This window comes from Caenorhabditis remanei, chromosome X, assembly GCF_010183535.1.
Source record: "Caenorhabditis remanei strain PX506 chromosome X, whole genome shotgun sequence".
Classification (NCBI taxonomy): Eukaryota; Metazoa; Nematoda; class Chromadorea; order Rhabditida; family Rhabditidae; genus Caenorhabditis; species Caenorhabditis remanei.
The window spans coordinates 10689627-10717577 of record NC_071333.1 but is presented as its reverse complement, the minus strand read 5'-3'; the positions used below and the strand labels follow the sequence as shown (position 1 = coordinate 10717577).

The window sequence follows — 27951 nt, the reverse complement described above, 5'->3', positions numbered from 1 at the left end:
ATGACGTCTACACTCCTCATCTATTTCTGCCTAGCCATCAGACTTCATGCAGGTTAATCATTAGCAATGAACTTCTCCCACCAACGTGTTTTTTTCAGAAAGTTTCAACACCTCAACAACTTCCACCCCCTTTTCTTTTGAAGACGAATATTCCAAAATCTCCACAACATGCTTCAGCTCAAGAGACTACGAACTCCTTTCAGGAGACTTCATAAAACATACTTACGCACGAATGTTTTCTGATACTCTAATCACATATAGTGCGGTAACTATTGGCCTTGCTGAGTTACGGAAGGCACTCGCTTTTGGACCTGTTCGCCCATGGACACATTATAAGTATGAGGAACCTACTAAACAGGAACTGGAATCAGCAACCAGTTTAGAAGACTATTACAACCTAATTGAACCGACCACTCCTATTCAAAGTCTTGACAGTCTTTTCTTCTTCGAGAAGAATATCCATATAGCGGTTGATTATTTGGATAAGAGGCTACCCTCAATTCGCAAGATTTTTAGACGGAGATTTGAAGAAATGTCTAAAGGAACGAAGAACGATCGAAGATTAGTTAATATCATGATAGATGAATGGAGGGAGATGGATGGACAGATTACGAAGGTAATTGACAAAATGCGGGAGAACGATGAAAAATGTTGGGATTGAATGCAATTTATATTGATATTGATTTAATAAAAACCGTGTCCATTCACTGTTTTCATTGATTGTCTCTTATTATGTATTTCAAAATTTATTTGAATGAATTCATACACTATGTCCTTTCTCTTCGTTTCTCAAATTTCCATCTCAAAATTTTCATAAGATAATCTCATTTTTTGATTGTAATTCCGTGTGAAAAAAACTAACCATATAAAACGTTTGAGGCTCATAACTCGTCTCTCAGAGGCATTCAGCAGGTTTTGACTGCAGAAATGGACTCCTCGTGGTCGAAAATACCTGTGAGCAAATTTGTAGTAGTGGCGTCTCCAAAGACTTTCCTTGCTAGGTATATTTGTAGAGACTTTGGCTAAAATTGAAAATTTTGAGATGGAAATTTGAGGAACGAAGAGAACGGACATAGTGTATGAATTCATTCAAATAAATTTTGATATACATAATCAGAGACAATCAATGAAAACAGTGAATAAACACGTTTTTTATAAAATCAACATCAATATCAATTTCATTCAATCCCAACATTTTTCATCGTTGTCCCGCATTTCGTCAATTGCCCCCAGTATTCTTCCAACCATCTCCCTCCATTCATCTATCATGATATTAACTAATTTTCGATCGTTCTTCGTTCCTTTAGACTTGTCTTCAAATCTCCGTCTAAAAATGTTGCGAATCGAGGGTAGCCTCTTATCCAAATATTCAACCGCTATATGGATATTCTTCTCAAAGAGGAAGGAATTGTCAAGACTTTGAAGATGCGTGATCGGTTCAATTAGATCGTAATAGTCCTCTAAACTGGTTGCTGATTCCAGTTCCTGTACAGTAGGCTCCTCATACTTATAATGTGTCCATGGACGAACAGGTCCAAAATTGAGTGCTTTCCGTAACTCACATGGAATGACTCCCGACTGGCTCCACAAAATTTACGAATTTATTGGCTTATTTGATAGATTCTACAGAAAAAATGACAAATCTAATAGCTTTTCCGGTGACTGGACCTAATTTTCGAGATTTTCAGATTTTTAGAAAATCAGTTTTTTTTCAAAATTTTTTTTTCATCATTTTTTTTCTCAATGTTCTCCCATCTGGCGAAAAAAACAAAAACAAGTAAAAAATAGAGAATTTCATAGACTTTTCGATAGGCTATGAAAATTTTTTTGGTCATGTTCCTACTTTGACCAGACCCCCGAAAACTGAGAGTCAAAAAAAATAATTTTTTCTGTGAAGGCGTTGGACTGTTTTAAAAAGCTTTAAAAAATAGAAGAACTCATGCAAACAAATTTTTCGAAAAAAAATTTGGGGGTAATCGCGAAGAAAAAAGAAATAAATTTTGTTGAAAATTTCGGTTTTTCAAGATTTTGATGGGTATAGGAAATATGCGATTTCTTCTGTTTAAGCTTTGAAAACGTTGGTATATTTAAAGAAATTATTAACCACAAACTTTTAAAACCTGTATCAAGAAGTTTGAATGTTTTCTGATCAGTTTCCAATTCGTAGCAGAGGCTCAAAAAATGCATTCTTTTGAGGTGGTGAAAATTTCAAAAGCCTGCAACGTGCTTTAAACGTCAGATAAACGACTGTTGTTTTGAAAACATGCTTAAAATGAAAGATTCAACAAATTCGGACACTTTAAACAAAAATTTTATTTTTAATTTTTTTTGAAAATGTCATAAGGGGGGACCACATGAAATTTTCATGAAAAATGAAAATTTTAAATTTTTGTTTAAAGTGTCCGAATTTGTTGAATCTTTCATTTTAAGCATGTTTTCAAAACAACAGTCGTTAATCTGACGTTTAAAGCACGTTGCAGGCTTTTGAAATTTTCACCACCTCAAAAGAATGCATTTTTTGAGCCTCTGCTACGAATTGGAAACTGATCAGAAAACATTCAAACTTCTTGATACAGGTTTTAAAAGTTTGTGGTCATTAATTTCATTAAATATATCAACGTTTTCAAAGCTTAAACAGAAGAAATGACATGTTTCCTATAACCATCAAAATCTTGAAAAACCGAAATTTTCAACAAAATTTATTTCTTTTTTTTTCGCGATTACCCCCAAATTTTTTTTTGAAAAATTTGTTTGCATGAGTTCTTCTATTTTTTGAAGCTTTTTAAAACAGTCCAACGACTTCACAGAAAAAATATTTTTTTTTGACTCTCAGTTTTCGGGGGTCTGGTCAAAGTAGGAACATGACCAAAAAAATTTCCATAGCCTATCGAAAAGTCTATGAAATTCTCTATTTTTTACTTGTTTTTGCTTTTTTCGCCAGATGGGAGAACATTGAGAAAAAAAATGATGAAAAAAAAATTTTGAAAAAAAACTGATTTTCTAAAAATCTGAAAATCTCGAAAATTAGGTCCAGTCACCGGAAAAGCTATTAGATTTGTCATTTTTTCTGTAGAATCTATCAAATAAGCCAATAAATTCGTAAATTTTGTGGAGCCAGTCGGGAGTCATTCCATGTCAGCAAGCCCTATAGTTATCGCACTATATCTGATCAGAGTACCAGAAAACGAGCGTGCGTAGAAATGTTTTATGAAGTCTCCAAATAGCAGTTCGTAGTCTCTTGAGCTGAAGCATGTTGTGGAGATTTTGGAAAATTCGTCTTCAGAAGAAAAGGGGGTGGAAGTTGTTGAGGTGTTGGAATTTTCTGAAAAAAACACGTTGGTGGGAGAAGTTCATTGCTTATGATTAACCTGCATGCAGTCTGATGGCTAGGCAGAAATAGATGAGGAGTGTGTCAACTGCGATCCCGTCCAGTTTCTATGCCATCGTCCATTCCACCGTTGGATTCATACAAACAGGCTTTGCATGCAACTCTCCCCGGCGATAAAGCGTGGTAATTCAAAAATGTTTTTTAACCCATAAAAAATGTACAATGATGTGTTTTGTTCTTAATCGTGCGTTCCATTACATTTTCAAACAAATGCGCCTTTTCAACATTATGTGTATGCTGATCATTTTACATTTGTTCCCCGGCCTGCTTTGTATTGTTCTTAATCATTAGTTTCACTACATTTTTCATAAGTTTACATTTCCAATTTGCATATCCCAGTTTTCGTCAATCCACCCATTTGTTTTTCTTACCGCTCTTCCGTTTTCTCCATTATCATACGTTTTTCCTGGTTTTTCTGTCAAATGTTACCGTAATCCTCTCAGCAGACACGTTTCTTTTCAGTTCACTTTGAATCTCACCTGTCTTGTTCACGAAAATAAATATATTTGATTCTAAATGTGGATCAAAAAATTACTACTGGTTTAATCATTGTAGTTATTTTGAAAGTTAATTTGGCTCATGGGAGCGCAACAGAAATGTGTACAATTATGAAAATGAGTGTGAAACAGTAATTTTCGAAAAAAAAACAAAGAGAAAATTTTACCTTCTCAATGCTACCCAACCAGTTCATAATGCATCTCAACGATTCGGAGACTAGTTTCTGCAAACATCTACTCAGTAAGTTTGCCGGAAAAATACACTACATTTTCATATATTGGTTCCCAACAAAGTTTGTATATCTTGAAGATAATCTATCTGGTTTTTCAACTTTCACTAAATCATGTGATATCTCTTTCACTAAATCATGTGATAAGTTCAAATGGATAATGAGAAACATTGTGGATATGACGAGCAACGTACCAAGTAGAGCGAGGAAACAACAATACCATTTTTATTTTGTTGAATCTCAAAACAAGACTCAAATTCTTCATTCGTAATTGTCTACATATCTCTTTTGAATGGTCATTACTCCTGTTTCTTTGTTTTTATTTTTCTTATTTATCTCTTCGCATTTTCCTATTTTCATAATTTCTATTTTTCTCCCAATTTACAAGCAAATTACGAAATGCACAACATTTTTGATCATAATCTGCTTTAAGTATCCCAAAAATCAAATGTGCTTCACTCTTAACTCAAATTTATTCTTTCTTTCGTAACTCAGTAAACTCTACGGTGAAGAATGATACGAGATTTTGCGGGAAAATGTTGTCAATAAAAACGATCAAATATCAAATGCGTACTTTTCACATTTGTTGGAAAAAATTGACAGTTCTACTTTGATAGGCAATTTCTATTATGTACAGTTATCATGATGTAGTGAGTGCTAAAACTGAAAAATTGACACAAGTCTTATCTATGTCAATCTGTCAATAAGACTAATTCTCTTACTTCATACCGTTTACTGTCAATTTCGTGTTCCTGTATAAAAGGGTTGCCTGGAAGAGGAATAATCACTCTCGCAATGAAGTCGATCATCATTGCCTCTCTTGTCGCCTTGGCGATTGCCACTTCCCCGGCTTTCGACCGCACTTTCTCTCCAAAGAGCGAGTACGTCTACAAATTCGACGGACTCATCCTCTCTGGACTCCCAACTACCTCTTCTGATGCCTCCCAAACTCGTATTTCCTGCCGTACTCGTATTCAAGCCATTGATGACCGTTACATTCACCTTCAATTGACCGATGTCACCTATTCTGCTTCCCACATTCCACAAACCGAGCAGTGGCCAAAGATGGAGTCTTTGGAGCAACGTGAGCTTTCTGATGAGCTCAAAGAGCTTCTTGAACTTCCATTCCGTGTCCAAATGAGAAATGGTCTTATCTCTGAGATTCAATTCTCTTCTGATGATGCCGAGTGGTCCAAGAACGGAAAAAGATCCATCGTTAACCTCCTCTCTCTCCACAGATCTGCTCCAGTTGATGAGTTGAATCAAGAGGAGAAGGACATGGAAACCGAGAAGGATTCCCGTTTCTTCAATGTTCACGAGAAGACAATGGAAGGAGATTGTGAAGTCGCTTACACCATCGTTCAAGAAGGAGAGAAGACCATCTACACCAAGTCTGTCAACTTCGACAAGTGCATCACTCGCCCAGAAACATCTTATGGATTCCGTTTTGGATCTGAGTGCAAAGAATGCGAGATAGAGGGACAGTTCGTCAGACCACAAACCGTCTACACCTACACCTTCAAGAACGAACAATTGGAGCAATCCGAAGTCCACTCTCTCTATGCTTTGAACATTGAAAGCCAACAGCTCATCAAGTCTGAGACTCGTGCCAAGATGGTCTTTGTTGAGGAAAAGAAAATCACAAAGGAGATTGAAAAGGTAAATCCTCAATAAATGTTACTAACTAAATATTAATGTTCTAGCCAACGGGTGCAAAAGAAGGCCTTGTTTATTCTACCGGAAACGAGATGCTTATTGATCAATTCTGTCAACAAGGAGACCAGGTGGAGGTGAACCCATTCAAACTTCCAACCGAGCAAAAAATTGAGCAACTCCAAGAGATTTTCCGTCAAATTCAAGAACACGAGCAAAACACTCCAGAAACCGTTCACCTTATTGCCCGGGCTGTAGGTCTTCTCCGTATGTGCACCATAAATGAGCTCAAAAAAGTTCACACCACTATTTACACAAAGTCAGAGATTAAGGTACTACATTACTACATTTTATGTATATAATTTTATTGCTTTCAGGCCCAATCAGTTATGGAGACTTGTTTGGCTGTTGCCGGAACCAAGAACACCGTCCAACATTTGATCCACCACATCCAGAAGAAGACCATTTCCCCACTGAGAGCTGCTGAACTTCTCAAGTCAATCCAAGAGACCCTCTTTTCAAGTGAGCACATCGCCGATCTTCTCATCGAACTCGCCCAGTCTCCACTTGCTGAGGGATACGAACCACTCCGTCAATCTGCTTGGCTTGCCGCTGGATCCGTTGTCCGCGGATTTGCATCCAAGACTCAAGATCTTCCATTGGCCCGTCCAGCTACCCGTCAACTCAAAGAGAAGTACGTCCGCATCTTCATGCAACACTTCCGCAGTGCTGAATCCACTTACGAGAAGGTTCTTGCTCTCAAGACTCTCGGAAACGCCGGAATCGACATGTCCGTCAACGAGCTCGTCCAACTCATCCAAGACACACGTCAACCACTTGCTATCCGCACTGAAGCCGTCGATTCCCTCCGTCTTCTCAAGGATGTTATGCCACGCAAGATCCAGAAAGTTCTTCTTCCAGTCTACAAGAACCGTCAAAACAAGCCACAACTCCGTATGGCTGCCCTCTGGAGAATGATGGAAACTCTCCCAGAAGAACCAGTTCTTGCTCACATCGTCTCTCAAATGGAGAAGGAATCCAACCAACACGTTTCTTCTTTCACCTACAACGTCATCCGTCAATTCGCTAGATCCACCAACCCATGCACTCAACCATTGGCCATCCGTTGCTCCAAGATTCTTCTTTTCACCCGTTACGAACCACAAGAACAAATTCTCTCCACCTATGCTCAACTCCCAATCTTTCGATCGGATATGCTCTCCGGAATTCAATTCGATATCGGTACCATTTTTGAGAAGAACTCTTTCTTGCCAAAGGAAATTTATGCTTCTTTCGAATCTCTTTTCGGAGACAACTGGCACAGAAACTTCGCTCAAGTCGGGTTCACCCAACAAAACTTTGAACAAGTTATCCTCAAGGCCCTCGAAAGACTTTCCCTCTACGAAAAACAATCCGATGAACTCCGTTCCCGTCGTGTTCAATCCGGAATCCAAATGCTCCAAGAGATCGTCAAGAAGATGAACATCCGCCCACGTGTCCAACGTACTGATGAACAATCTGCTCACGCTGTCTTCTATCTTCGCTACAAGGATATGGACTTCGTTTTACTTCCACTTGACATGGAGACCATCGACAACCTTCTCGAGAAGTACGTCAGAAATGGAGCTTTCGATATCAAATCTGTTCTCGCTCTTTTGAACAATGATTCCACTTTTGAGCTTCATCGCACCCTCTTCATCTACGAATCCGAGCGCATCATCCCAACCACCATTGGAGTACCACTTTCGATTTCAGGAAAGAAACCAACCATCATTTCTCTTACCGGAAAGGTTTCTGTTGAAATGCACAAACTTGGAGCTCGTATTTCCTTTGATGCCGTTCCATCAATTGCTTCTACTCACGTTACGGATGTCCGTTTCTGGAGCCCAATGTTTGAGCAAGGAGTCAAGTCCCTTCAGTCTACCCGTCTTCACACTCCATTGAGACTTGAGTCGATTGTCGAGTTCAAGAAGAACAGTCTTGAGATCACCCACAAGTTCATTGTTCCAGAGAACTCTAAAACAACCGTTTCTTACCACACTCGCCCAGTTGCTTTCATCCACGTTCCAAAAGACCAAGAGATTACTGAAATTGAAGAGAAGACTATCTCTCACTCTGAGTATCAACTTGCTTGCGAAGAAATTGACCGTCATCACGAAGTTCTCGGACTTAAAATCAACGCTCAAGGAAACGTTCTCTCCAAGTGGTCTCTTTCGAAGGCTCATATGACCGAGCAAGACTTCGAATACACTCTTGAGAACAAGAACCGTCCAGCTGAGTTTGTTGCCCGTTTCACTATCGGAAACTTGGAGAAGACTGATCTTTCTGAGATCAAATTCGACAAGATCTTCGAAAAGGAATTTGATATGGAGAACAATGAATCTGAGAACCGTCGTCAATACTTCAACAAGATGATCCGTGAGATCCAATCTGAACAAGGATACAAGAACCTCATCTCCATGAAATTCGAGGCTCCACAACAAATGTACTGGAACCACGAACTCCGCACTGTCTGCGACCAATACGTCCGCATGTGCAAGATTGAGATAGACTGCCGTCGTTCCCCAGTTGCCGATGAGACCAAGGAATGGACTCTTCACACCGAACTTCTTGCTGTCCGACCACAAATGCCATCTTCCCTCCGTCAACTCCGTGAGCAACCACACCGTGAGGTTCAACTTGCTCTCAACGCCAAATGGGGATCATCCAAGAAGAGCGAGATCACTGTCAATGCTCAACTTGAACAATCCAAGGAACAGAAGAAATACGTCCGCAACATGGAACGCGAGTTCAACGGAATCCCAGAATACGAACTTTTGATCAAGGCTGCCCGTCTTAACCAAATCAATGTTGTCTCCGAGTACAAGCTCACACAAATGGCTGAACACACCTTCTCCCGTCTCTTCGACCTTATCAAGGCTTACAACTTCTGGACTGTTTCCGAGAAACGTGTCGAGAATGAGGAACGTCGTGCTGTTCTTCAACTCACCGTTGAGCCACTTTCCCGCCAATACATCAACATGACCATCCAAACTCCACAACAACAAGTTGAACTCAAGAATGTCCGTATCCCACGTGTCTTCCTTCCAACCATCGCTCGTCGTGCCATGTACCAACAAGTCTGGGAAAAGACCGGAGCTTCCTGCAAGGTTGATCAATCCGAGGTCTCCACCTTCGACAACGTCATCTACCGTGCCCCACTCACTACCTGCTTCTCCCTTGTTGCCAAGGACTGCTCTGAGCAACCAACTTTCGCTGTTCTCTCCAAGAAGATGAACAAGAACTCTGATGAACTCATCGTCAAGGTTGTCCGTCGTGAGGAAGAACTTGTTATCAAGAAGACTGATGAAGAATTTGTCGTCAAGGTTGACGGAAAGAAGATCCAACAATCTGAATTTGAGCAATACGAGTGAGTTGAACATATACTTTTTCCTAAATACGTTATTTTTATTTCAGAATGAAAGTTCTCGGAGACAACCTTATTGTCATCCGTCTTCCACAGGGAGAAGTTCGTTTCGACGGATACACCATCAAGACCAACGTTCCATCTGTTGCTTCCGAGAGCCAACTCTGCGGACTCTGCGGAAACAACGACGGAGAGAACGACAACGAATTCGTGACCGCTGATAACTACGAGACTGAAGATGTTGAGGAATTCCACCGCTCCTACCTTCTCAAGGACGAGGTTTGTACTGAATGAAATTTTTGATGAGAAACTATTTATTTCAGGAGTGCGAAGTTGAGAATGACCGTCTTTCCGAGAAGAAGAACTACAGAAACAAGTGGAACAGAGAAGAGAAGAGACAAGAGTCTCAATACGAGACCAACGAAAATGACGAGGAATCCGAGAACAGTATGTTCTAACTGCTTTCTCACTCTCATCTTACAACAACTTATTTCAGAATCTGTTGAGAAGACCCTCATCAAGGAATTCTCCAACCGCGTCTGCTTCTCCCTTGAGCCAGTCACCGAGTGCCGTCGTGGATTCGAATCCGAGAAGACTACCTCCAAGAAACTCCGCTTCACTTGCATGCCACGCCACAGCAAGAACGCCCGTCGTTTCATGAAGGAGGCCCGTGACCAGACCATCCTCGACTTGGCTGCTTTCCCAGTATCCTACGTTGAGGCTGTCAAGATCCCAACTGCCTGCGTCGCCTATTAAATAATTATATACTACTTGACTGAATCGATAATAAATTTTCTATTAGTTTGTTTACTTGCATAGCTTTAATTATTGAATGACAGCGTTCTCGAGAAGTGTATAGTTTATGATTTGGTAGCTCTCACAGCTTGCAAACAAATACGCAAGATGATTTCATATTTTCGTTTTATCGTTAAAAACGATAAGTTTCGATTGTAGTTCGACTGATAGATTATGTTTAATTTCATAACCACAAACAACGTTTTGTTTTCTCTGATCTCAAGGTACATGTTTTGTATCGTTCAAATTTTCAGACTCTTTGAGATAACATAACAAATGCTCTGCAAATTCCGTTGTTCTGTCATCTATGTGAAAAAAGTAAAAATCAGTGAAGTGAAAATTGATCTCTCGCTTGGATAGTTTTCTCATCTTTTACCTGTTGATTTTTTAATAATAAAGAGGAAGTAAAATTTCAACACCTACCGTCAAAGTTATGAAAACTATTTGACTAAAGTTGCACGTTGTAAGAGCGAATTTTCAGAATTCTGAAGGCATCTTATGAAAAATGACTCACTCGAGTTGAAACCATAACGAAATGCACGCAAACAATAATTAATAATAAAAATATATTTTTACTCATTTTACAAAATCTGAATTGCAAATGAGAGACAACAGTTAGTTAATCGGGGGAAATACAATAAGAATTGTGTTGCCTTCATAACGGAGATCGGGGAAAGGGAACATCATGTGTTTCAAACTACAAAGAGCGAGATTTCCAAAATTATTTGTTTTCGTTTTTTGTTTTATAAGATACAAGAAATTGTGAGTGAAAGTTGAAACTCAGGTTGATGGGGCCGAGTCAAACAATAAAACAGATGGGGAGGTTTGAGAGCATGGTACATGAGAAGATTGTTTCGAAATACCTTAAAATAAGGGATGTGGTTCTAGAATGAGTGTATAATCATGGAAATTGTTGGCAACTTGTTTGACAGGATTCAATAGTTTGAAACATACGGATAGAATTCAGTGGGAATGACAACTACGTGAGAGAACGGGACACATTTTGCACTAGCATTATCATATATTGTGCAAGAGAATGAAACATAAGATCATGTTAAAGTGTAGATCAGCTCAGTTTCTGTCCTTGGAGCTTGACGGCTTGTCGTCCTTATCTCCAGAATCATAGCTTTCCAGAAGGTCGAGGAAGAGACGATCACGGAGGAATCTAAAAAAAATTAATTATTAAGGATTCATTTCATTCAATTTCATCAACCAACCGTCTGTACGAATCCTTGGACATAAGTTGCTCAACGCGGTTCTGAGCAAGAGCAAATGTATCTGGTTTGCATCCAGCCTCAACGGCAGCTCTGGTGGCTGCACGGGTGTCACTGTCAAGATTGACCTAAAAAGCGCAAATTTGGTCATTTTTGAAAGACAATAATAGTTTTACCTCTTTTGGAGCGTGCTCGGCAACGAACTCTGTGTAGATTTCAATAGCTTTTTGAGTGGTAGACTTCTTGCCGTCCTTCATCTTTTTGAACTCTTCGCATTCGAGCCAAAAGTCCATGTTCTCATCAGAGAACTCTTTCTTGAGAAACTGGCGGAAGAGAGCACAGCCGACTGCAAAAATTATCATCAAAAATTTGATCGATAAAGAAAAAAGAAATGATGTCAACTCACATTTGTTGTTGAGAATTGACTCGAACGATGTCTCCCACTGGCGGACGTCTTCACGAGATGGATAGAGTGATGACGTGGAGAGAGCCAAATCCATCTTAGTGCGGAGGTAGGAGAGTGTACGGGAAATCGGTCCGCTGAAAATAGTTTGATTGAGAAAAATTATTTCACAAATATTGATTTTCTAATGTTAAACCTGGTATGATGAAGGTTTGGAGTGCTTTGATGATGCTCAGAGTGATAGAATTTTGTGAGCATCTGACTATTAGTTTTTGCAATCATAGGGTAGGTGATCGACAGCATTGTTAGAATAACTGAGACTACAGGAATTTTTTCGCGTTATCAAAACTAGCTCCCCTTTTATCAGCAATATATATTGCGTGTGTTGATCGAAACTAACCGACTGGGGCGGCGCTGTACAAGTCTTTGCTTCAGACCGATGATGTCAGATGGAGTAATGGTAAACCGTCGACGAGGAGTTTCCCCGTATGGTGATGATGATGGGGTAAGAAACAGATCGTCGAAAGACACCGGAGAACGTGGAGCAGGAAGAATAGAAGATCTCCTATTCATCATGTGGAATAGGAGAAAGACTGACTGACTGAATTGGTCGACGGGTCCACTAATTTGGATGGGAGAACAAGGTGAGAGGGACAGCCTTCCTTCTATCTCATTTTCGAATGTGGGGTTTATGGACCTTTTCTTTCACCCAGTCTTCCGTTTACGACAGGTTTTTTATTATGGGAGATTGGCCAAAACGAAGAGAAAATTCAGAATGGTGCTCTGGTTTGGAATATGATGTTTTTTATTCCAATCCATTGGATAATAATCCTTCTGGATTTTGTTCTTACGTACAGGAAGCTGAGACAAATGCTCAAACATCGTCGTTTTGTGCACTTTCACATTATTCCCTTCCAGATAAGACATAATCTTGCTAAAATCTTTTTCTAGTTAGTTGCTGGCTTCTTTGAAAGAGCAATGTGCATTTCACATGCACTCATGTCAACTCAGAAACACGTTATGTTATGCACATATACCCTGAGAAAGTTGATATTCTATGGAAGAATAGCTGATGACCCCTCGTTGTGGGTACCCTACCAGCATTAGGTTACCAATTAACCGGAGCTCAATCTTAAACTTTTTGTTGTCAGATCTCCCAGAGTGACAAGTTGAACGCGTCACGCGCTAGAAAAGAGTTGCCCCGCACTTCGTTTTGATTTACATAATTCAGTATATGAATTCTTGTCGGGCAAACAAACTTCAAACCTAATTGTAGGACCTACCAAGTGAAAACCCGAACAAACAACATACGCCAGTTCAGGAAGTGTTTTTCCTACAGAACTTTCAACTGCTTAAATTTGAATATTCCAACTAGCTGATTTATGAACATTTACATAGTTTTATAACCAATCCGATAAAAGAACAGTCAACACTTAATTGTAAATCAATTGGTATTAAAAAAGTTATAGATGTGAAAACGGAACTAGAACACATTCTCACCTCGATTTCGAACGAAGATGGGGATTTGGTTTTGTCATTGAAAGTCTCATGGAGAATTAGTTGAAACTGGCAGCGATAGATCAGGAGCAAACAATGTCATAATAAATGATAATGAAATTTGACTTCTTCACGTATATATTCTAAACTTGAAGATCAGGAGGAAATAGTTCGAAGCGTGCAAATGGGTAATGCTCAAGAAGTGGAAATAAGGAGTCGTCGCGGTGAGTTGCTCTGATTTCTCGTTTTGCAGTTATTAAATTTACTTGGAGGTATATAATACATCTACATGTCTAACACACATATCATAAATTGGCTTGCCTGTGAGACGAAGTGATTGGTGAGAAGGACGGTGGCGAGATGCCAAGTGACTCCATCTCTCGTACTGAAGCCCATTTGTGGATAAATCGCTTTGAGGCGCTAGCAGGAACCGGCGTACTAATTTTCCGACGTATATCCATTTTTGTAGAGAGGAAAAAACGGAGAGTGGTAGATGTGCTTGGTTGTTAGCAGTTCGCGTCGAATATGAGAGAACCACTAATTGACGGCAGATTGTTTTGGCTCTATAGAATAATTAAAGACAAGAAAAAAGCAAATGGTCGGAGGAAGTGAAGCCTGGGATGTCGAAAACTTCACGTCGGATTTCTTTTTCTTCGTCGGTTTCTTCTCCGAAAACTCTGTACCAAGAACGAGACTTGCAGAGTGGGGAGGAGCAAAAAAACTTGTTTCTGAAGAGCTCTGGAGGAGGGATGTCCTTATTCTTCTGTTGCTGACTGCTCCCACCAAACAGGAGGTGGAGAGCAACAATGGCGGAAAATGTAGCGGGAAAAGGGACCGCGGTTGAAGGGGGCGAGTGGAAGACAGATACATGAAGCGTACGGACATTCGGGCAGGGTGACAGGGCACCCGATGTTAGAGAGACAAAAAAGACATAAAAAAGCTACAATAGACACATCTCGATTTGGTACGTTTGGTCCTAGATGAATGCACTGGATGGATAGAATTAAATGAGATGGAAAGAAACATTTTTCTCTTTTTCATTTGCACTAGACATCTTTCAAAATGTAAAAAGGGCTAAAGTTAGAAACAAAAGCAATTTTTAGATCAGTTCGGGCAGTGGTTTTAATACAAAGACACAAAAATTACTTGACTAGATCAAGACAGGATCAATTAAAAAAATTTACAAACTCAGCGTTTTCAAAGAACACACTCACTTATTAACCCTGACTACGCCATTCCAAAGATTCATCAAATTGTTTCAAAATAATCCATACTTCATAGACTATCATTAGCAGAAGATGAAACACCAACTCTACAAAGGTTCTTCCGATGATTCAATTCTTTTCCGACTAACCGATCAAACTCCACTAATTTACACTCCCTTACGGTTCGACAATCTCGAACAATTGCACATTTAGGTGGGCGCCTCTGCTCTATTCACAGTCAAAAATAGGTCACAGACTAAAAGAAGAACGAGTAATGACTGAACAGCAAGAAACAAAAGGCTGTTCAGGTTGAAATAATTGTGAAAACATTATCCCCCATTACATAATAATTTTTGATCTACTATAGTCTCATTAAATTCGAGAACGCCGCTCATCAAGCTATTGAGTTAACTACTAATCTCCATATAATTTTGTTTTTAAAATTGATCCTACGAGGAAACCTTGCTCATTTGCACTTTGAGTGAAATGAGGTTTTTTTGTTTCAGACGTTCGTCATGTGGAAAAAGAGGATGAGCAAATGAATACAAATGCAAATTGGGTCTAATTGACTTTTTGATCAGTCGACTAGTTAGTCGAACAAAAAATGGAAGAAAACTCACAGAAAACGTTTTTTCTCTCTATCTTCTCCGTTCAGTTGACGCAGATTACTCTTTGAAGATGACGGCTTTGGTGAGAAAGTGAACGAAGCTGCACGACGAACTGAGGTCTGAAAAACCGGAAGCATGGACATGAGAAAAGTTTTTTTGAGAAATGGAAAAAAAAAACCTTCAAAACGAATATTTAGGACTAACCTTTTTGAGAGCACTGTGTGCTGGACCAGCTCCATAGACACCTCCGTTGTCATCTGGGCACAAGAAGTTGTGGTCAGTTGGAGACCGATCTGGGCTCAAACTCTTTGCATCGTCCGAGTTGTTCTCACCTGAAATAATAAAACATTGTAAATTGAAACTAGAGTACCTTTTCTCCCAATTTTTTTAGTTCACTTTTTTCCACATTTTACACACATACTAATAATCTCTCATAATTTCTATTTCTGGATCACTAAAACGTAGAAAAAAGTTGTAGATAAGAAGTATGAAGAAGTATAAGACCAACGTCTGCACTCCTCCCGCTCTTCAACACACGTAAGCGATCTTCCACGCATTTTCGCGCTCGTCGAGTTCCATGTACGACGAATAAAACTGCCACGTCGTTGAAGTTTGTCGTCTGTTTTAGACTGTTCTTCCACCGTATCCACCTCTTCGTCACTCATTTTGTTATCAGCTTGGTAAGACTGACAAAACAGTTTTAAAGTCATTGGAAAAGTGAAACGAAAAACGATTTGTCGCGGAAAGAGTATTCAATAGATAGGAGAGTTAGTTGCGAATACTGTTTAGATATTCCTCATTGGAAAACAATAAGGAAAAATAATTAGGCACTTTTGTTAATGTGGAAGTCTCTAGAAATTCGACTGTCAACGAATATTCAAAAGTGTTCAAATCAATAAGCCTAAAGAATAAATTCAAAATTTTAGCATGAATTGTTTGGTCGGGTGATGCATAAATTTGTAGTGCTTTGGTGTTATGATTGATATCTCTGCTTTCTAAAAATAAACGCAGGGAATAAGATGCAAATAATTTCGAAAACAATAAAACATGGCCTCATAAACAATTGAATCATTGAGAACTCGACAATACGCCACCTCAAACTGTTTCCATACGCTAGGGCCTCTCTGATAAGAGTATATAAGTTAATACTTTAAGAGGTGGGTAATCGGAAAGACAAAAACGACAAAGATAATCAAGATTTTTCAAACATCTTGACCTCTCTCTACACTGCTAAGCTAAAACTGCTGATGGGAAGTGTTAAGGACAAGTAAAACAAAGGGAAAAAAACGATGTAGTCACAAAACTGTCGTTTCTCACCTGTCGAAAGTACTAATCAAACCTCGCGAGTAAACTATGAACACATGACAAACAGTGATTTTGAGAGCTTTGAAACATACTTTGTCGACGTAGACAACTTGGTAGACACGATGCGATAATAGACCTAAGACTAGGTCCTTTGAAACAAAACAGCATAATGCGAATATGCAGTGTTCGCTTTTCAAATGAGGTCGGAATGAGCTATCAACGTGCCGGTTTGAAGAAATTCTGCGTATCGCATGTCGGTTTTAATTTCAGCAAAAACCATAAAATAACCAATTTAGTCAACATGTATTTCTCGAAAATCTCCATTTTTTGAGATATTTTCACTTTTTTCCAACTTTATAAGGAACTTGATTTCAATTTCCAATATAGAACTTACTTGTGGTGGTAGTGATACTTGGAAGAGTTGCTCTGTGAAACTTCAGCTTCTCTGGAATCTCCGATCCATTTGTGCTTGACGATGCAGATGTGTAGTCCAGAAGATTGTTGGTGGATCGAAGATGTCTGTCAATGGAAGATGATCTGTAGTAGTCACCCATAGTGAGCTCATTTGGCACTGACAAACGAGGAGATGTTGTGGTCATCTGAAATATGAAAATATTGGATTGATTATTTAACTGGTGAAATGTTTAATTGACAGGATGGGAAGTGTTGCCGTTTTGTGAAGGGTCAGGGTGCAATACGAAACACGAAAAGATGACTATGCGACGTAGCGGTGAAGTTTGAAATATAGTAGTTCTTAGTTTTTTGGTTTCCTTATCATGGAAAGTTTGCGAAAAATTCCTAATAGAAAAAAAAACTATAACGCCGAACAAACTACACGAAAAAGACTGAGAATAAAAACACAGGAATGTTGGAAAAGCGACAAAAATTACAATGACTGATCGATGGTAAGAAATGGAAACAACGAGAGAAGTGGTAAGACAACGCGACAAAACTATTGGTGGCATTTGCGTAATGCATCAAGTGCACAACAAGACTGTTGCGAGAAGGTATGTTTTGGAATTCGAAAAAAAAACGTTGAGAGTGTAAGAGAAAAAGAAAAGAACTGTGTGCGTTTGAGGTTAGGAAAAAACAGAGAAAGAAGTTTTCAACCTGGGTCACTGGGAAAACGAAAAAAAACAAGAACTCTTCTCAGATAAGTGTTCAACATTGAATCAATTCTGTTAGGAAAACAAATATATGGAACAAGGGAAAGGAAGCGCAGGAGCAGCGAGGATGAGTAGATCACTGCTCTTGCTTGTTGCCCGATCCCGGTTAATCCCCTTTTCTTTTCTACTCTTGGTTTTTGCGTTTTTTGTTTCCTCATCTTCTTTTTTGCTTTCTTCGTCTTGTTCGTGGCAAGCAGTATACTCTCGGGTTTGCGTTAGATTAGTTAGTAGAGATGTGTTTCTCACCGATGGACGGTCAAAGTTCTGAGATGGAGAAGAGGAAAAGGGTTTCGATTTTTGCAAACTTCTTTTTTTTCAAGTTACAACAGAAGAAGTTGTGAAAAATGTATCCTTTTCATTCATACGTAGCCGACTTGACATCCGATAGCCATGGCAGAGATGCGGGCCAGTCATTTGTCAAAACTCTGCTCACATCGGACAAAAAATCACTACTCCGTTTCTCTTGCGGAGTGATGATAGAGATCAAGATCATCGAAATGACAAGTCAACCTTTTTCTGTTGGTCACTCAATCATGGATCTTGGATCTCGGAGAAATCAGAGAGAAAGAGAAACCTTGGCTTTCTTCCAAGCTCAAAAATCAAAACTATTTGGGAGAATTGTTAAATTAGAGTATACAACGCCCACAGTTTCCGCCCAAAGTTGAATAATTTGAAATGAAAGAACAAAATTGAAATGGAGTCGCTAGTTGCAGGTCATTACGACGTATCATGAAATACTGATAAGCGTAACTGACAAATATGGCTTGAATTAGCATTGTTAGGACGATTCAGTGAAATTTTCGTCATTCAAAAACTATATGACTAGAAAGATCACTTCTTGATTAGTCTGATTAGCTGGTTATATCTTTGAAATTAGTGTTAGTAAAGATTATTTGAAGTTGTGAGGAGCCAATATTAATCAAATTCGAATTGTGTTTCTCTCTGATTCTCTGATTTTCCACCAATCTCGATTTTCTCAAAATCCCAATTCCTTTTCTCCATCGAACTTTGAACGGCACATTTTTCTATTTTAATAGGGTAACAGGTTAGTAAAATTAAAACAAAACACGAACAAGACGATAGCCAGCCGATACTCGAAGCAAATAGGATGACAACAGAAATAGCACCTACGCTGCAGAAGGTAGAACAGAAAAAACGATGACAAAGTACGCAACACTATAACAAAATTAGACAAGAGGGCAATAAATGACAGCCGAAGATAACACAAAAACGGCATCAACTCCATCCAAATATCATCTCGCTCTAAGAGTAACCCGCACCTGTCCAGAATGATGATTGGAGACGACTGAAGAGCCAGCAGACGATACACCAGTGAATGCAGGATCTTCGTAGAACGTTTGACGGCGTACCTGAATCTCAATCGGGGCTAATCACCTGCTCTGGAATTGTATCTGATGGTAGTTACCTTTCTCTGTGGGAAATTCTGCTTTCTTCCCTGGTCCTTGTTGAGAAGGAAAAATCCCTCGTTGTTAATCTCAACGTCCTCCATTGGCTCACGGCGGTGATGCTTTTGGAAGGTGTCGCCGAACATTTGACTGGCCTTCTTGAGAATACGGCTTACTGGGAATGTCATGCATCCGAGAACTCTCTTTCTCCTGAAATTGTGGTTTTATTCATTGATACCATGATACAGTAACTTACTCTGAATGCATCGAATCAATCTCGTAGACAGTGACGATGAGAAGATCACGAGCACAGTTCTCGGAGAACGAGCTGAAATATACAAAATATATAGAATTGAAATGCGAATGAAAGTATTTGTCTTTCCCCCGCGTCATGTTTTCACTAAACGACTAGGTTGACAGGTCGCCAGTTTTAACACCTTTCCAAGATCAGATAAGAGATGCCAATCCCTTCCTTCGCAACTTCAAATTTCACTTACAATTGGAAACTCTCATCAAAAGATGGGTTGTTGCAATCGGTAACGAGACGAGTACGGTAGCATTCGTCCGGTCTGGAACTGTACTTTCGAGATGACGATTGACTGGCTGGACGGTGACAGAGCACAGCTGTGACGTATGAAGAGACCGAGTCTGGCTGAGACGAACTGCGGAAGTAAGACGCATCCTGGACGTTAAGAGTAAGACGACGTCCACACAATGACATGCTCAAGAAGATGATTCCTCTGATATCCTTGTGTTTAGCATAAGCGTTGTCCAGTCCAAAGTCCTCCGGGCGTTTGCTTTTCTCCTTGACCACTTTGTTTGGACGAACGTCATCCGGATGTTCGTTCTCACTGTTTTCTGTCATCCATGGGTCAGGGGTGACTGGTCTATCAGACTCTTGGCTGGAGCTTCTCTCGCTTATGTGAGAATCCAAAAGATGCAATGCCGAACTGTGATGACGTACATGCTTCGGATTCTTTCGGTAAAGTCTTTGAGAACGAGGAGTCGAAGTGGAGACTGGTGACATTGGCACCTTGAAATCATGGGTTCCCCTCGGGTGGTTGAGAGTCATTGGAGTCAGAGACAACGCCTGAAAATTAGGAATTTATTGAAATGTTTAGCAGGCAACGACGGAAAACCGCTCAATTAAAGGATTGTTATTACAGTTCTCATTGATTTTGTTCTCCCATTGGCTTGCTTAGGCCGTTAGAGTACTCACCTGGAACGAAGTAGTAGTCGAAGTGAGTTGTGGCTTCCACTCGGTTTGCGCACGCAACGACGACAGTCTTGGCCCTCCTTCGCTGCTGCTGGAGTAATTCGATGAACGAATCGGAGACATTTCCTGCAAGTTAACATAAGATTAGCATCAAAAACGGGCGTCATTAATTTAAACTTCTATTTCTTTTGGTCATCAGTTTCTCAACTTTCTAATACTTTTTTCTCAAAACGTCAGAAACAGAAAGTGAACTGTTTGGTAACCAATTGATAGTACCACTTTCTGCCTTCTTCGAGAGCGTTTTCCCACATTTGACATGCGGAAATTTGAATATTGACATTTGCAACAATGATAAGATATTTGTGTCGTCGTTTTCCTTTGTTTTTTATCGTTACTGTATGTTACTGACATTGATTTATGATAAACGGAAGAACAATTCCATCAAAAGAGGGTACTTAATCACTACAGAATATTTCAGTACTCTTCTTACCTCAATCGCCGAAAGATCGCCGAAAGATCCATGCCCCATTCTTGGTCTTCTTGGTGGAATGAACTTGTCACGAGGGCGGAACTGCGACTCATCTCCGCGACGGATCTGAGAGTACATATCTCGGGAACTCATTCCACGATCACTTCCGGATTGGGAGCTTGGCACATAGCTTTGGAAAACTTGTTTATTGTTTCCAAGGATTTTCTGTTCACGTGGCTGATTGAGAAGTTGACGACGAACTGCGTGTGCAGCTACACCACAGACTGGAGCGCGTCTTCTGAAAACAAAAAAATTATCACCTAGTAAGATGTATTGATGTCGATGGCTAGTATTCTCAGAAACTCACATGAGAGCCTCGAGGCCCATAGTCTTGGTGCTCACAGTCAAACTCATAGTTGAGAAATGCAGCTACTGAAGAAAAAAAAAGCAAGTGTTAATCTTCTAATCGTATTATGTACGAATGAATGAGTTCCCAGAAGCAAAAAGTCACCCGGGCTCAGAATGGGCGGGGTCAAAACTCGAGGGAAGGCGGGAAACGAAGGGTCCGTGCATGCGTTCACGCAATGTTCCCAGACTAGTGGTCCGCCCGGGTTGACAGTTGGAGGGGAAGAATAACATGTTGTACCGTAGGAGGATATCAAGAGATGGACTAATTGGGTGTACAAACAGTCTTGTTTAGACAGTTTCCTACTGACAACCGGTAATTTCAGAATATGGGTATTAAGGGGGAAAACGGAAAGGTGTCGTGGGGAGAAGGAGAGGTGGAGGATTGCAATTGGAGACTGATTGGATTAACTGGCTGGAGATCATTTGCCAATTAGACGGTGGTGTCAAACGTCAATAGTAGAGTCCGTTTGTCAAGAGTGTGTGCAAAAGTTAAAAATGTAGGTTTAAAAATTTTAAAAATTCTCTTTTGAAATAGAAAAAGTGTAGCTATTTTTAGTTTACTTTGATTTATTTGCGTTATGAAGGGGATCAATGAGACTACTACTACTTTCATAGAGTATCTAGAAATTTTCAAAATCATTATTTCAGAGTTTCCCAAAGGTGAATTCCTAGGGTCTGAGAATATAATATCTGTTTTGCAGTTGCCGATTTGAAATACGTGGTTTCATTAACAAATTTTGGTTTTCTTGTAGAGAACATTTATATAGTTACTTATGTATTCCTTTACTCATCATCTCTAATCTACTGTTTGTTTTCGAATACAGTGTCTATTCATATCTTACTCCAGTCCATCCACCTGTTTCTACAACTACGTAATCAATGCCCAGAACATCGAAAATGTGCCACCGAGCAGTGAATAAGTTACGCAACGGGAGGATTACATCATTATCGATACAAATTGGAATCAACCTCATCCTAGTTTCACGCAATTTTAGTGCCCCTACACGCAATGATTGCGTACCGACGACAGGCGTATCCTTCTTTCTTCTAACTAGAAAAATATTCAAAGATATGCAAAAGGCGACGAGGGTAGATTAGGAAAACTAGAGTCAACTAATAAATAGCTTTCTTTTAAAGATAAAAAACGGAAATATAACCAATTATATCATAATTGAACTAGTGATGATTCAGATGAACCTGTTCTGCCCTGTGGAAAAAATTATTGTAGAAGTTATTCATAACGTGAAATAGTCAATGAATTTGTCTGAAAAATTGGCTGAGAATCCGCAAATCGACTATAAACTGTACTAATGTGAACGTTTAAGGAAGAATGGACAGGAAAAGACAGGATGAAAACGTTTTTTTTTTCAATTGGATAGCTATATAGAACGTGTATGCAATCGTCGTCTCCTATGCATTTAATTCAGAAATTATAGAGTCGATTGAATAATAATCGAATAGCTTCGCTAATAAAGAGTTCTTTGGAAGAAACCGAAAAAATGAGATAGCAGATTTAGATACGATTTATACGAAAAGAAAAGTTTTGATGAATGGTTGACGAATGGAATTCAAGAGGAACGAATGAGTTGTAAACAAACATTTAAAGAAGGCGATGACCATTTCAAGTGGATACAATATGTCAATGGTACCGATAGATACTATTTCGACTACTGTAGATGTTTGTCTTTCTGATATTGAAAACATTGAGTGCAAGTGGTGTCAACTGCAGAGAAGATTGGTGAGATTTTGGCTCTATTTAAATGTTTGCGCATTCAATTAAGTAAACAGGAGTTTAATTGGTTAAGGATGGCAATCGACGCAAATGGCATTTTGTTGATTCAATAGATGACGTTGATTCCAAATTTCGAGTCACTTTTTCGAATCACTAGGTCAAAGAAAGTTGGGTTTGAAATATTGCCTATCCCATTGGATTCAGGCTACAAAATCGAGCCCACAATTTTTTGGGCTAGAGAAAAATGATCTGTTCCCCAATCAACAAGATGTTCTCATTCGTCAAGAAGTTCTCATTCGAAACGCGTGGTTTACACAATTTTGGAAATGTTTGACTTAGGAAGTAGTAAGTATATTCTTATCAGAACAAGAAAAATTAGCAAATTAGTTTGTCAGGCTACCTCTTTTTAACTTCGAGATCTTTGTGTCACGATATGGTTGGATTTCTCTATTTTCTATATGTTCATGTTTGCCTATTTCTCACTACTACATATATCCTCAATGCCAACACAGCTTTCCGGTTTTAACGGTGTCCTACGGAGCACTCTTGCAACTAAAAAAGCCTTTTCGAACTATGACATTAACAACAAGGATGAGGTTAGTCGGGTGCCACTTCTAGTTGATGAAAACTCCAAAAAACTATTGAGATCAAAAGTTTCAAAGGAGAAAGAAAGAGAGAAAGCACAATACAATCAAGAAAAAAAATGTTCTGCACAGTTCGACTCGTGAGAATGTATGATCTGGAAACCAGAAAAAGACAGAAATAGAAATGTTGTGAGAGAAGCAAAACTGTAGGAGGAAAGAATAAAATATGGAAAATATAGAAAATGGGAAGATTTCTACACAAACTCTACAAAATAACATGTCGCGAAAAAAAGCCAATATCTAAATTGATATATTGAGCAGAAAATAAAGCAAGGGATGAAAAAAAAAACTGAAGGATATATAAACATTATAGTTTGTTAATATCAGCAAAAAAGTGAAATAAAATAAATTTTAATGAATGAGGATAAATGATGGTGCCTACAGACTGTTTAGGAGCAGTGGCCAAGACTATGGAGAGATGTTTTTGTCAAACAAAAATCCCTACGTTTTACTGCTTGAAATAACAAAGACTTCCGGCTACTGGTGCGTGATTTGACAAGAAACTAGAAGGAAACTTATACTCAGTAACGTACCTTCCCCATAACATCTCGTCCGTCGTTGCTTCAGAAGGATTAGTCGATAACGTCGTGTCTTGATAGCTTCCCGACTCTGAGTCTGAGAAATCGTCCTCCGAGATCGACGACACTGAAAATCAGATAAAATAACCATATGGTCCCATATGCATGTTTCTGAAGTGACTCACGAGATGATTGATCATCGAACTCCTCATCCGACGATTTGTCGATGCTGAACTGTTGGACTCCAGCCGTTTTGTACTTGTGAAGGTTAAGCTGAATCCTCTGGTTTTGGTTATGCATTCTTACTGAAAAAAAAATTGAATATTGGGAAGAGTGTAGCACAGAAAAGTGAAGAGTAGATGAGAAAATTGGGATAGGGGTAAGTTGTTCAGCCAAATATAAGAAATAAAGGCTCACTTACTAAATGAAGAATAGAAATAGACTAATTATGTTGTCAACTTAGCCGATGTAGAATCTTAATAAATATAGACTACTACACATGACACATAAACTAATGAGAACTTTCTATTTTTTGGAAAAACTGCAAAATGTAAAACACCGGAACTAGAATAAAGAAACACACAGAAAACTTTCCGGATAAAACCTAACTTCCGTTACCGAAATAAAGCTAATTCGCAAGTGACCCGGAATTTTACGAGTGGTCACTCACCCTAAGTGTAGATAGGAGTAGTAGGTGGTGTGTTAGGGTGAATTTATTGTCGGACAACCGCCGCCGTTATTCGGTACACCAAAGCAATGTTAACTACTTTGCTGGCTTGCGTAACATAGTTATATTTTACCAAAATATAAGGGTCAACTGTGTGCAGTTTTGAGAAGTGAAAAAGCACAAAAGTCTGGCGAGAACTCTATTTTCGACGGTTGCAAAAAGTCATTCATCAGATGGTGGGAAGCGAATGCAAGAAAAAAACTAGATTTATTACTTGCGGAGACATATGGTTTGAATAACCTAACGATCTGAACTCTTTCTGAACTCGGAATGATTTAACGGGTGTGAAAAAATATTGGAAAAAAGCATATTTTTCTAATTAAACTGATCCTAAACACTCTTATCAAATGATAATATTAATTGTGTTGATAGAAGGACACGCTAGTCTCCTTTATCGCGCGGTGCCAAAGAACGTTCCAGAAGTTTACAATTCAGCGCATTCGTTAACCTAGTAGAGAAACTCAGCGAATCGTGACTAACAAGGCTAAACTCTCGATTACCAGTAATACTTTCGCTGCCCTCTGATGGATTTCGGCAGCCAAATCGAATCTATCAAAAATCAATAAACCGTGAACGAATGCGTCACTCATCAGTCACTTTTGACTCGAAACACTTGTTGAATTTTGCATTTACTTAACGAAGAAGTTCCTAAGCGACACGAAAAACCGGTTCGAAACCTTGAAAAAGCGGAAATTAGATTGAAAACGATAAAAAGGGTTGGCAAATTTGAATGATGAGCGTTCCCGCCATAGGAGACGATTTGAATTGATTGGCTATGCAAAGAGGGAAGAGACGCAGAGACACGTACACCGACGGTGTCCTCCCTGTGTCGTCGCTGTGGGGAGAGCGGTCCGGGGCCTGTATTGTGAGTGTATATGTGTGTGAGTGAGTGACTGCGCACTCTCTCCTCATCGCCACCTGCCAACGTGACCCGCAATGGAGGACAACATTGTATTTATGACCTTAGCATATAGCTTGGAGAAAGAAAAACGGATGTTTGAATCAATCTTTATTGGAACTTTTTGAATTGTCCGAAACTATCAACCAATTGTAACAAATCAGAAAGACTGTTCAGGCAACTATTCTATAATGAGCAAAGGGTACAAAAAAGGTGAGAGGGAAAATGAATAAAACGAGTTATTTCATTATCAAGAGAGCCGGGGGACCCTTATGATATGATATGAAAAAATTCAACAGAATGGGGACAACGAATAGAATAAAAAGGGAGAAAATGTGGAATAGTGTAATTATACCGAGTTGTTTTTACGATGTCAGTGGGTCAAGGGAGTTGAATAAAGAAAGTAACAGTACGAACGGGAGTCGTCGGCAATATTACTCATTGAGCGCTCTGTTCAATGCTTCTTGGATATGGACGAATGCGTCACGACCCAAGTAGTCTGGCTGACCGGCCTCCCAAGCAGCACGACGTTCCTCGGTAGATGGAGTTGGAGCCTAAACAGGGAAAAATATGGATGAATATGTTAAAATGAAATTGAACAGATTTAAAGAACTCTGACAAAAATCCCTTAGAACTCATTCAAAAATTGAAAAATCAGTTCGTGCTATAAGTGTATGAACTTTCAAATGCAAAACTGTTGTTACCTTGTGTTCCTGATGTCTCTCAAAAGGAACAAACGCTGGGCATGGCGTATTATTAGTCTGAAAAAAGTTGCACATCAAATTAGTTAGTAATCAAAAGATTGTTCATTCTCCGGTACAATTAAGCAGGCATCACAGTCAACTCACAATTTGCTCTACCTCTCGATCAACTTCAGAATCAGCGTTGTGGTCCGGAAGCTGACTACCAAAGCAATCGGTACTACCTACTAAATCCTTATGTTCTTCATGCGGTTGCGGATTATGATGATGCTGTGTTGGCTCGGGACGATGTTGCTCTTCATGATGATGTTCATGCTCATTATTCCCTTCGTGCTCACTGCTATGAGCATCAGTATCAAAAGAGGGAAACAAATTAACTGATGACTGAACTACATGCATCACAAAGCTCCCGATATCTTTCACAATAGAATCGTTCCTTTCTAGTTTCGGTTTTTGGTCAACGGACTGACTTCGATGCTCAACCACGTGATGATGAGACGGAAATACTGTAGCATGCTCATTCGTTCTTGACTGGAAGATAGGGAAACGACACTCGTTTATTAGTTAGAAACATGCTCAATAACACAACAGTCATGCTTGCTGAAATGAACAAACCGTGTGGGTTACATGGGCGTGATAGATGCTCTGCCAATGTTGGAAGTGTTCTCCAGTGTGGACAGCAGCACTTCCGTGCCATGGTTTCACGCTTCCAATAAAGTGAACGATCTTGGTGTTGGCTCCGTATCTGCAAAAGAAGGAATTATCCAGAATTCGCATGTGAAAATCGCTCCAGATAATGGGAACTATTCTTAAAGTTGAAAACTACCTTTTGTAGGCAGCAGCGTATGTGTAGAAAGCTCCAGCAGTCATGTTGTAGATGAATGGAAGTCTGTGCTCCGATGGAAGATCTCTCCAGTTGCTGAAGAAGTCGTTGAGCAATCCTTGATCTCCTCCGTCGTATGATCCATGGGTGACGGCGAAGTCAACGAGTTGTCCTGCAGTAAATCCTCACTTTTCGAATGATTCTCTGTCAGAACTTACTGTAGGTCTCATGATTTGGAATGAAAACGAAAACTCCGCTATTGAATGAATCTGGCCATCCGATATCGGCGGCAGCGGAAAAGTCTGGGCGAGTGAAAAGCTCATCGGCGTTGCGGAGGACCTGTAATTAGCAAATGACTGATGAAAACTCGTAAATCAGAGCTTACCAATGTATCGGCATCAAGGAATACGCATTTGGTGTATTGGGTAAGACGCCAACAGTGAAGTTTGGTGAATGTGACTCCAAGATCTGGACGCTCGATCAGTTTGAGATTATCAGAGTCGTTGCTGTTGAAGACGTCGACAATGGAAACATCGTCGAAGTGCTCTTCGAGCTGCTTGCGGACTGGAGCAGAGACCTGTAAGTTTATAATATAAATTTTTCACATGAGTATGAATTTACCTGATTGCTGATAAGGCAATGAATCTTGCGAGTAGTTCCTGCAGTTCTGAGTGAGTGAACGAGCACGAGGGCTCCTTGAGCATAGCTATCGTTGGTAGCAAGGGTGATCCAGGCCTCAGACATGTCTGAATTCCAAGAAACTATGTATATCACAATCAAAAACTATTTGCACAGAGCTTTGATCGGGAAAAGTGAAAGAGAAATGAAGATAGAACTCAATAACTTGACAAGAAACTATGATATATTTACTCGGTTGAACGTCGACAGACGGTGGTTTAGTTTGAAATGCAACCGAGTAGAAGCTGAACTAAAACTGAGGAGGAATGTTGGGGGAACCCGCGGGGAGGGGCGGGTGCATATGAAACAGAGAGTGAGAGAGTGTGAAGGGGATAGAAGAAACAAAAAGGTGTTCGGTTTGCAA

The 27951-nt window shown here is 39.6% G+C and overlaps 5 protein-coding genes and 1 pseudogene across 6 annotated transcripts; 3 read left to right on the top strand and 3 right to left on the bottom strand.

Moving 5' to 3' along the window:
- On the top strand, nt 1–661 carry GCK72_024118 (uncharacterized protein; the record flags this gene model as incomplete). The annotated part of the gene is made up of 2 exons (XM_003117971.2): nt 1–52; nt 99–661. 2 exons carry the CDS (start codon nt 1–3, stop codon nt 659–661), a joined length of 615 nt encoding a protein of 204 aa, XP_003118019.2.
- A 2544-nt stretch (nt 662–3205) lies between these two features.
- GCK72_024117 lies at nt 3206–9800 on the bottom strand (annotated as a pseudogene). The gene is made up of 8 exons: nt 9709–9800; nt 9209–9460; nt 8537–9158; nt 7636–8452; nt 6354–7311; nt 5118–5712; nt 4838–5002; nt 3206–3322 (listed from the first exon to the last, which is right to left on the bottom strand). Coding segments are annotated over exons 1-8 (3618 nt in total).
- On the top strand, nt 4911–9930 carry GCK72_024116 (uncharacterized protein; the record flags this gene model as incomplete). Its single annotated transcript, XM_003118249.2, has 6 exons — nt 4911–5774; nt 5819–6100; nt 6146–9177; nt 9225–9453; nt 9498–9621; nt 9671–9930. The coding sequence occupies 6 exons, from the start codon at nt 4911–4913 to the stop codon at nt 9928–9930; spliced, it is 4791 nt and encodes a 1596-aa protein (XP_003118297.2).
- Nucleotides 9931–11040: 1110 nt separating this feature from the next.
- On the bottom strand, nt 11041–12162 carry GCK72_024115 (uncharacterized protein; the record flags this gene model as incomplete). Its single annotated transcript, XM_053735730.1, has 5 exons — nt 11041–11134; nt 11187–11311; nt 11360–11529; nt 11590–11723; nt 11987–12162. The coding sequence occupies 5 exons, from the start codon at nt 12160–12162 to the stop codon at nt 11041–11043; spliced, it is 699 nt and encodes a 232-aa protein (XP_053579296.1).
- A 2742-nt stretch (nt 12163–14904) lies between these two features.
- Nucleotides 14905–24060, bottom strand: GCK72_024114 (uncharacterized protein; the record flags this gene model as incomplete). Its single annotated transcript, XM_053735729.1, has 11 exons — nt 14905–15015; nt 15101–15228; nt 16596–16800; nt 18648–18737; nt 18794–18983; nt 19030–19101; nt 19271–19863; nt 19993–20115; nt 20480–20756; nt 23776–23887; nt 23946–24060. The coding sequence occupies 11 exons, from the start codon at nt 24058–24060 to the stop codon at nt 14905–14907; spliced, it is 2016 nt and encodes a 671-aa protein (XP_053579295.1).
- A 2653-nt stretch (nt 24061–26713) lies between these two features.
- GCK72_024113 (uncharacterized protein) lies at nt 26714–27492 on the top strand (the record flags this gene model as incomplete). The annotated part of the gene is made up of 2 exons (XM_053735728.1): nt 26714–26863; nt 27313–27492. The coding sequence occupies 2 exons, from the start codon at nt 26714–26716 to the stop codon at nt 27490–27492; spliced, it is 330 nt and encodes a 109-aa protein (XP_053579294.1).
- Nucleotides 27493–27951: the final 459 nt, after the last annotated feature.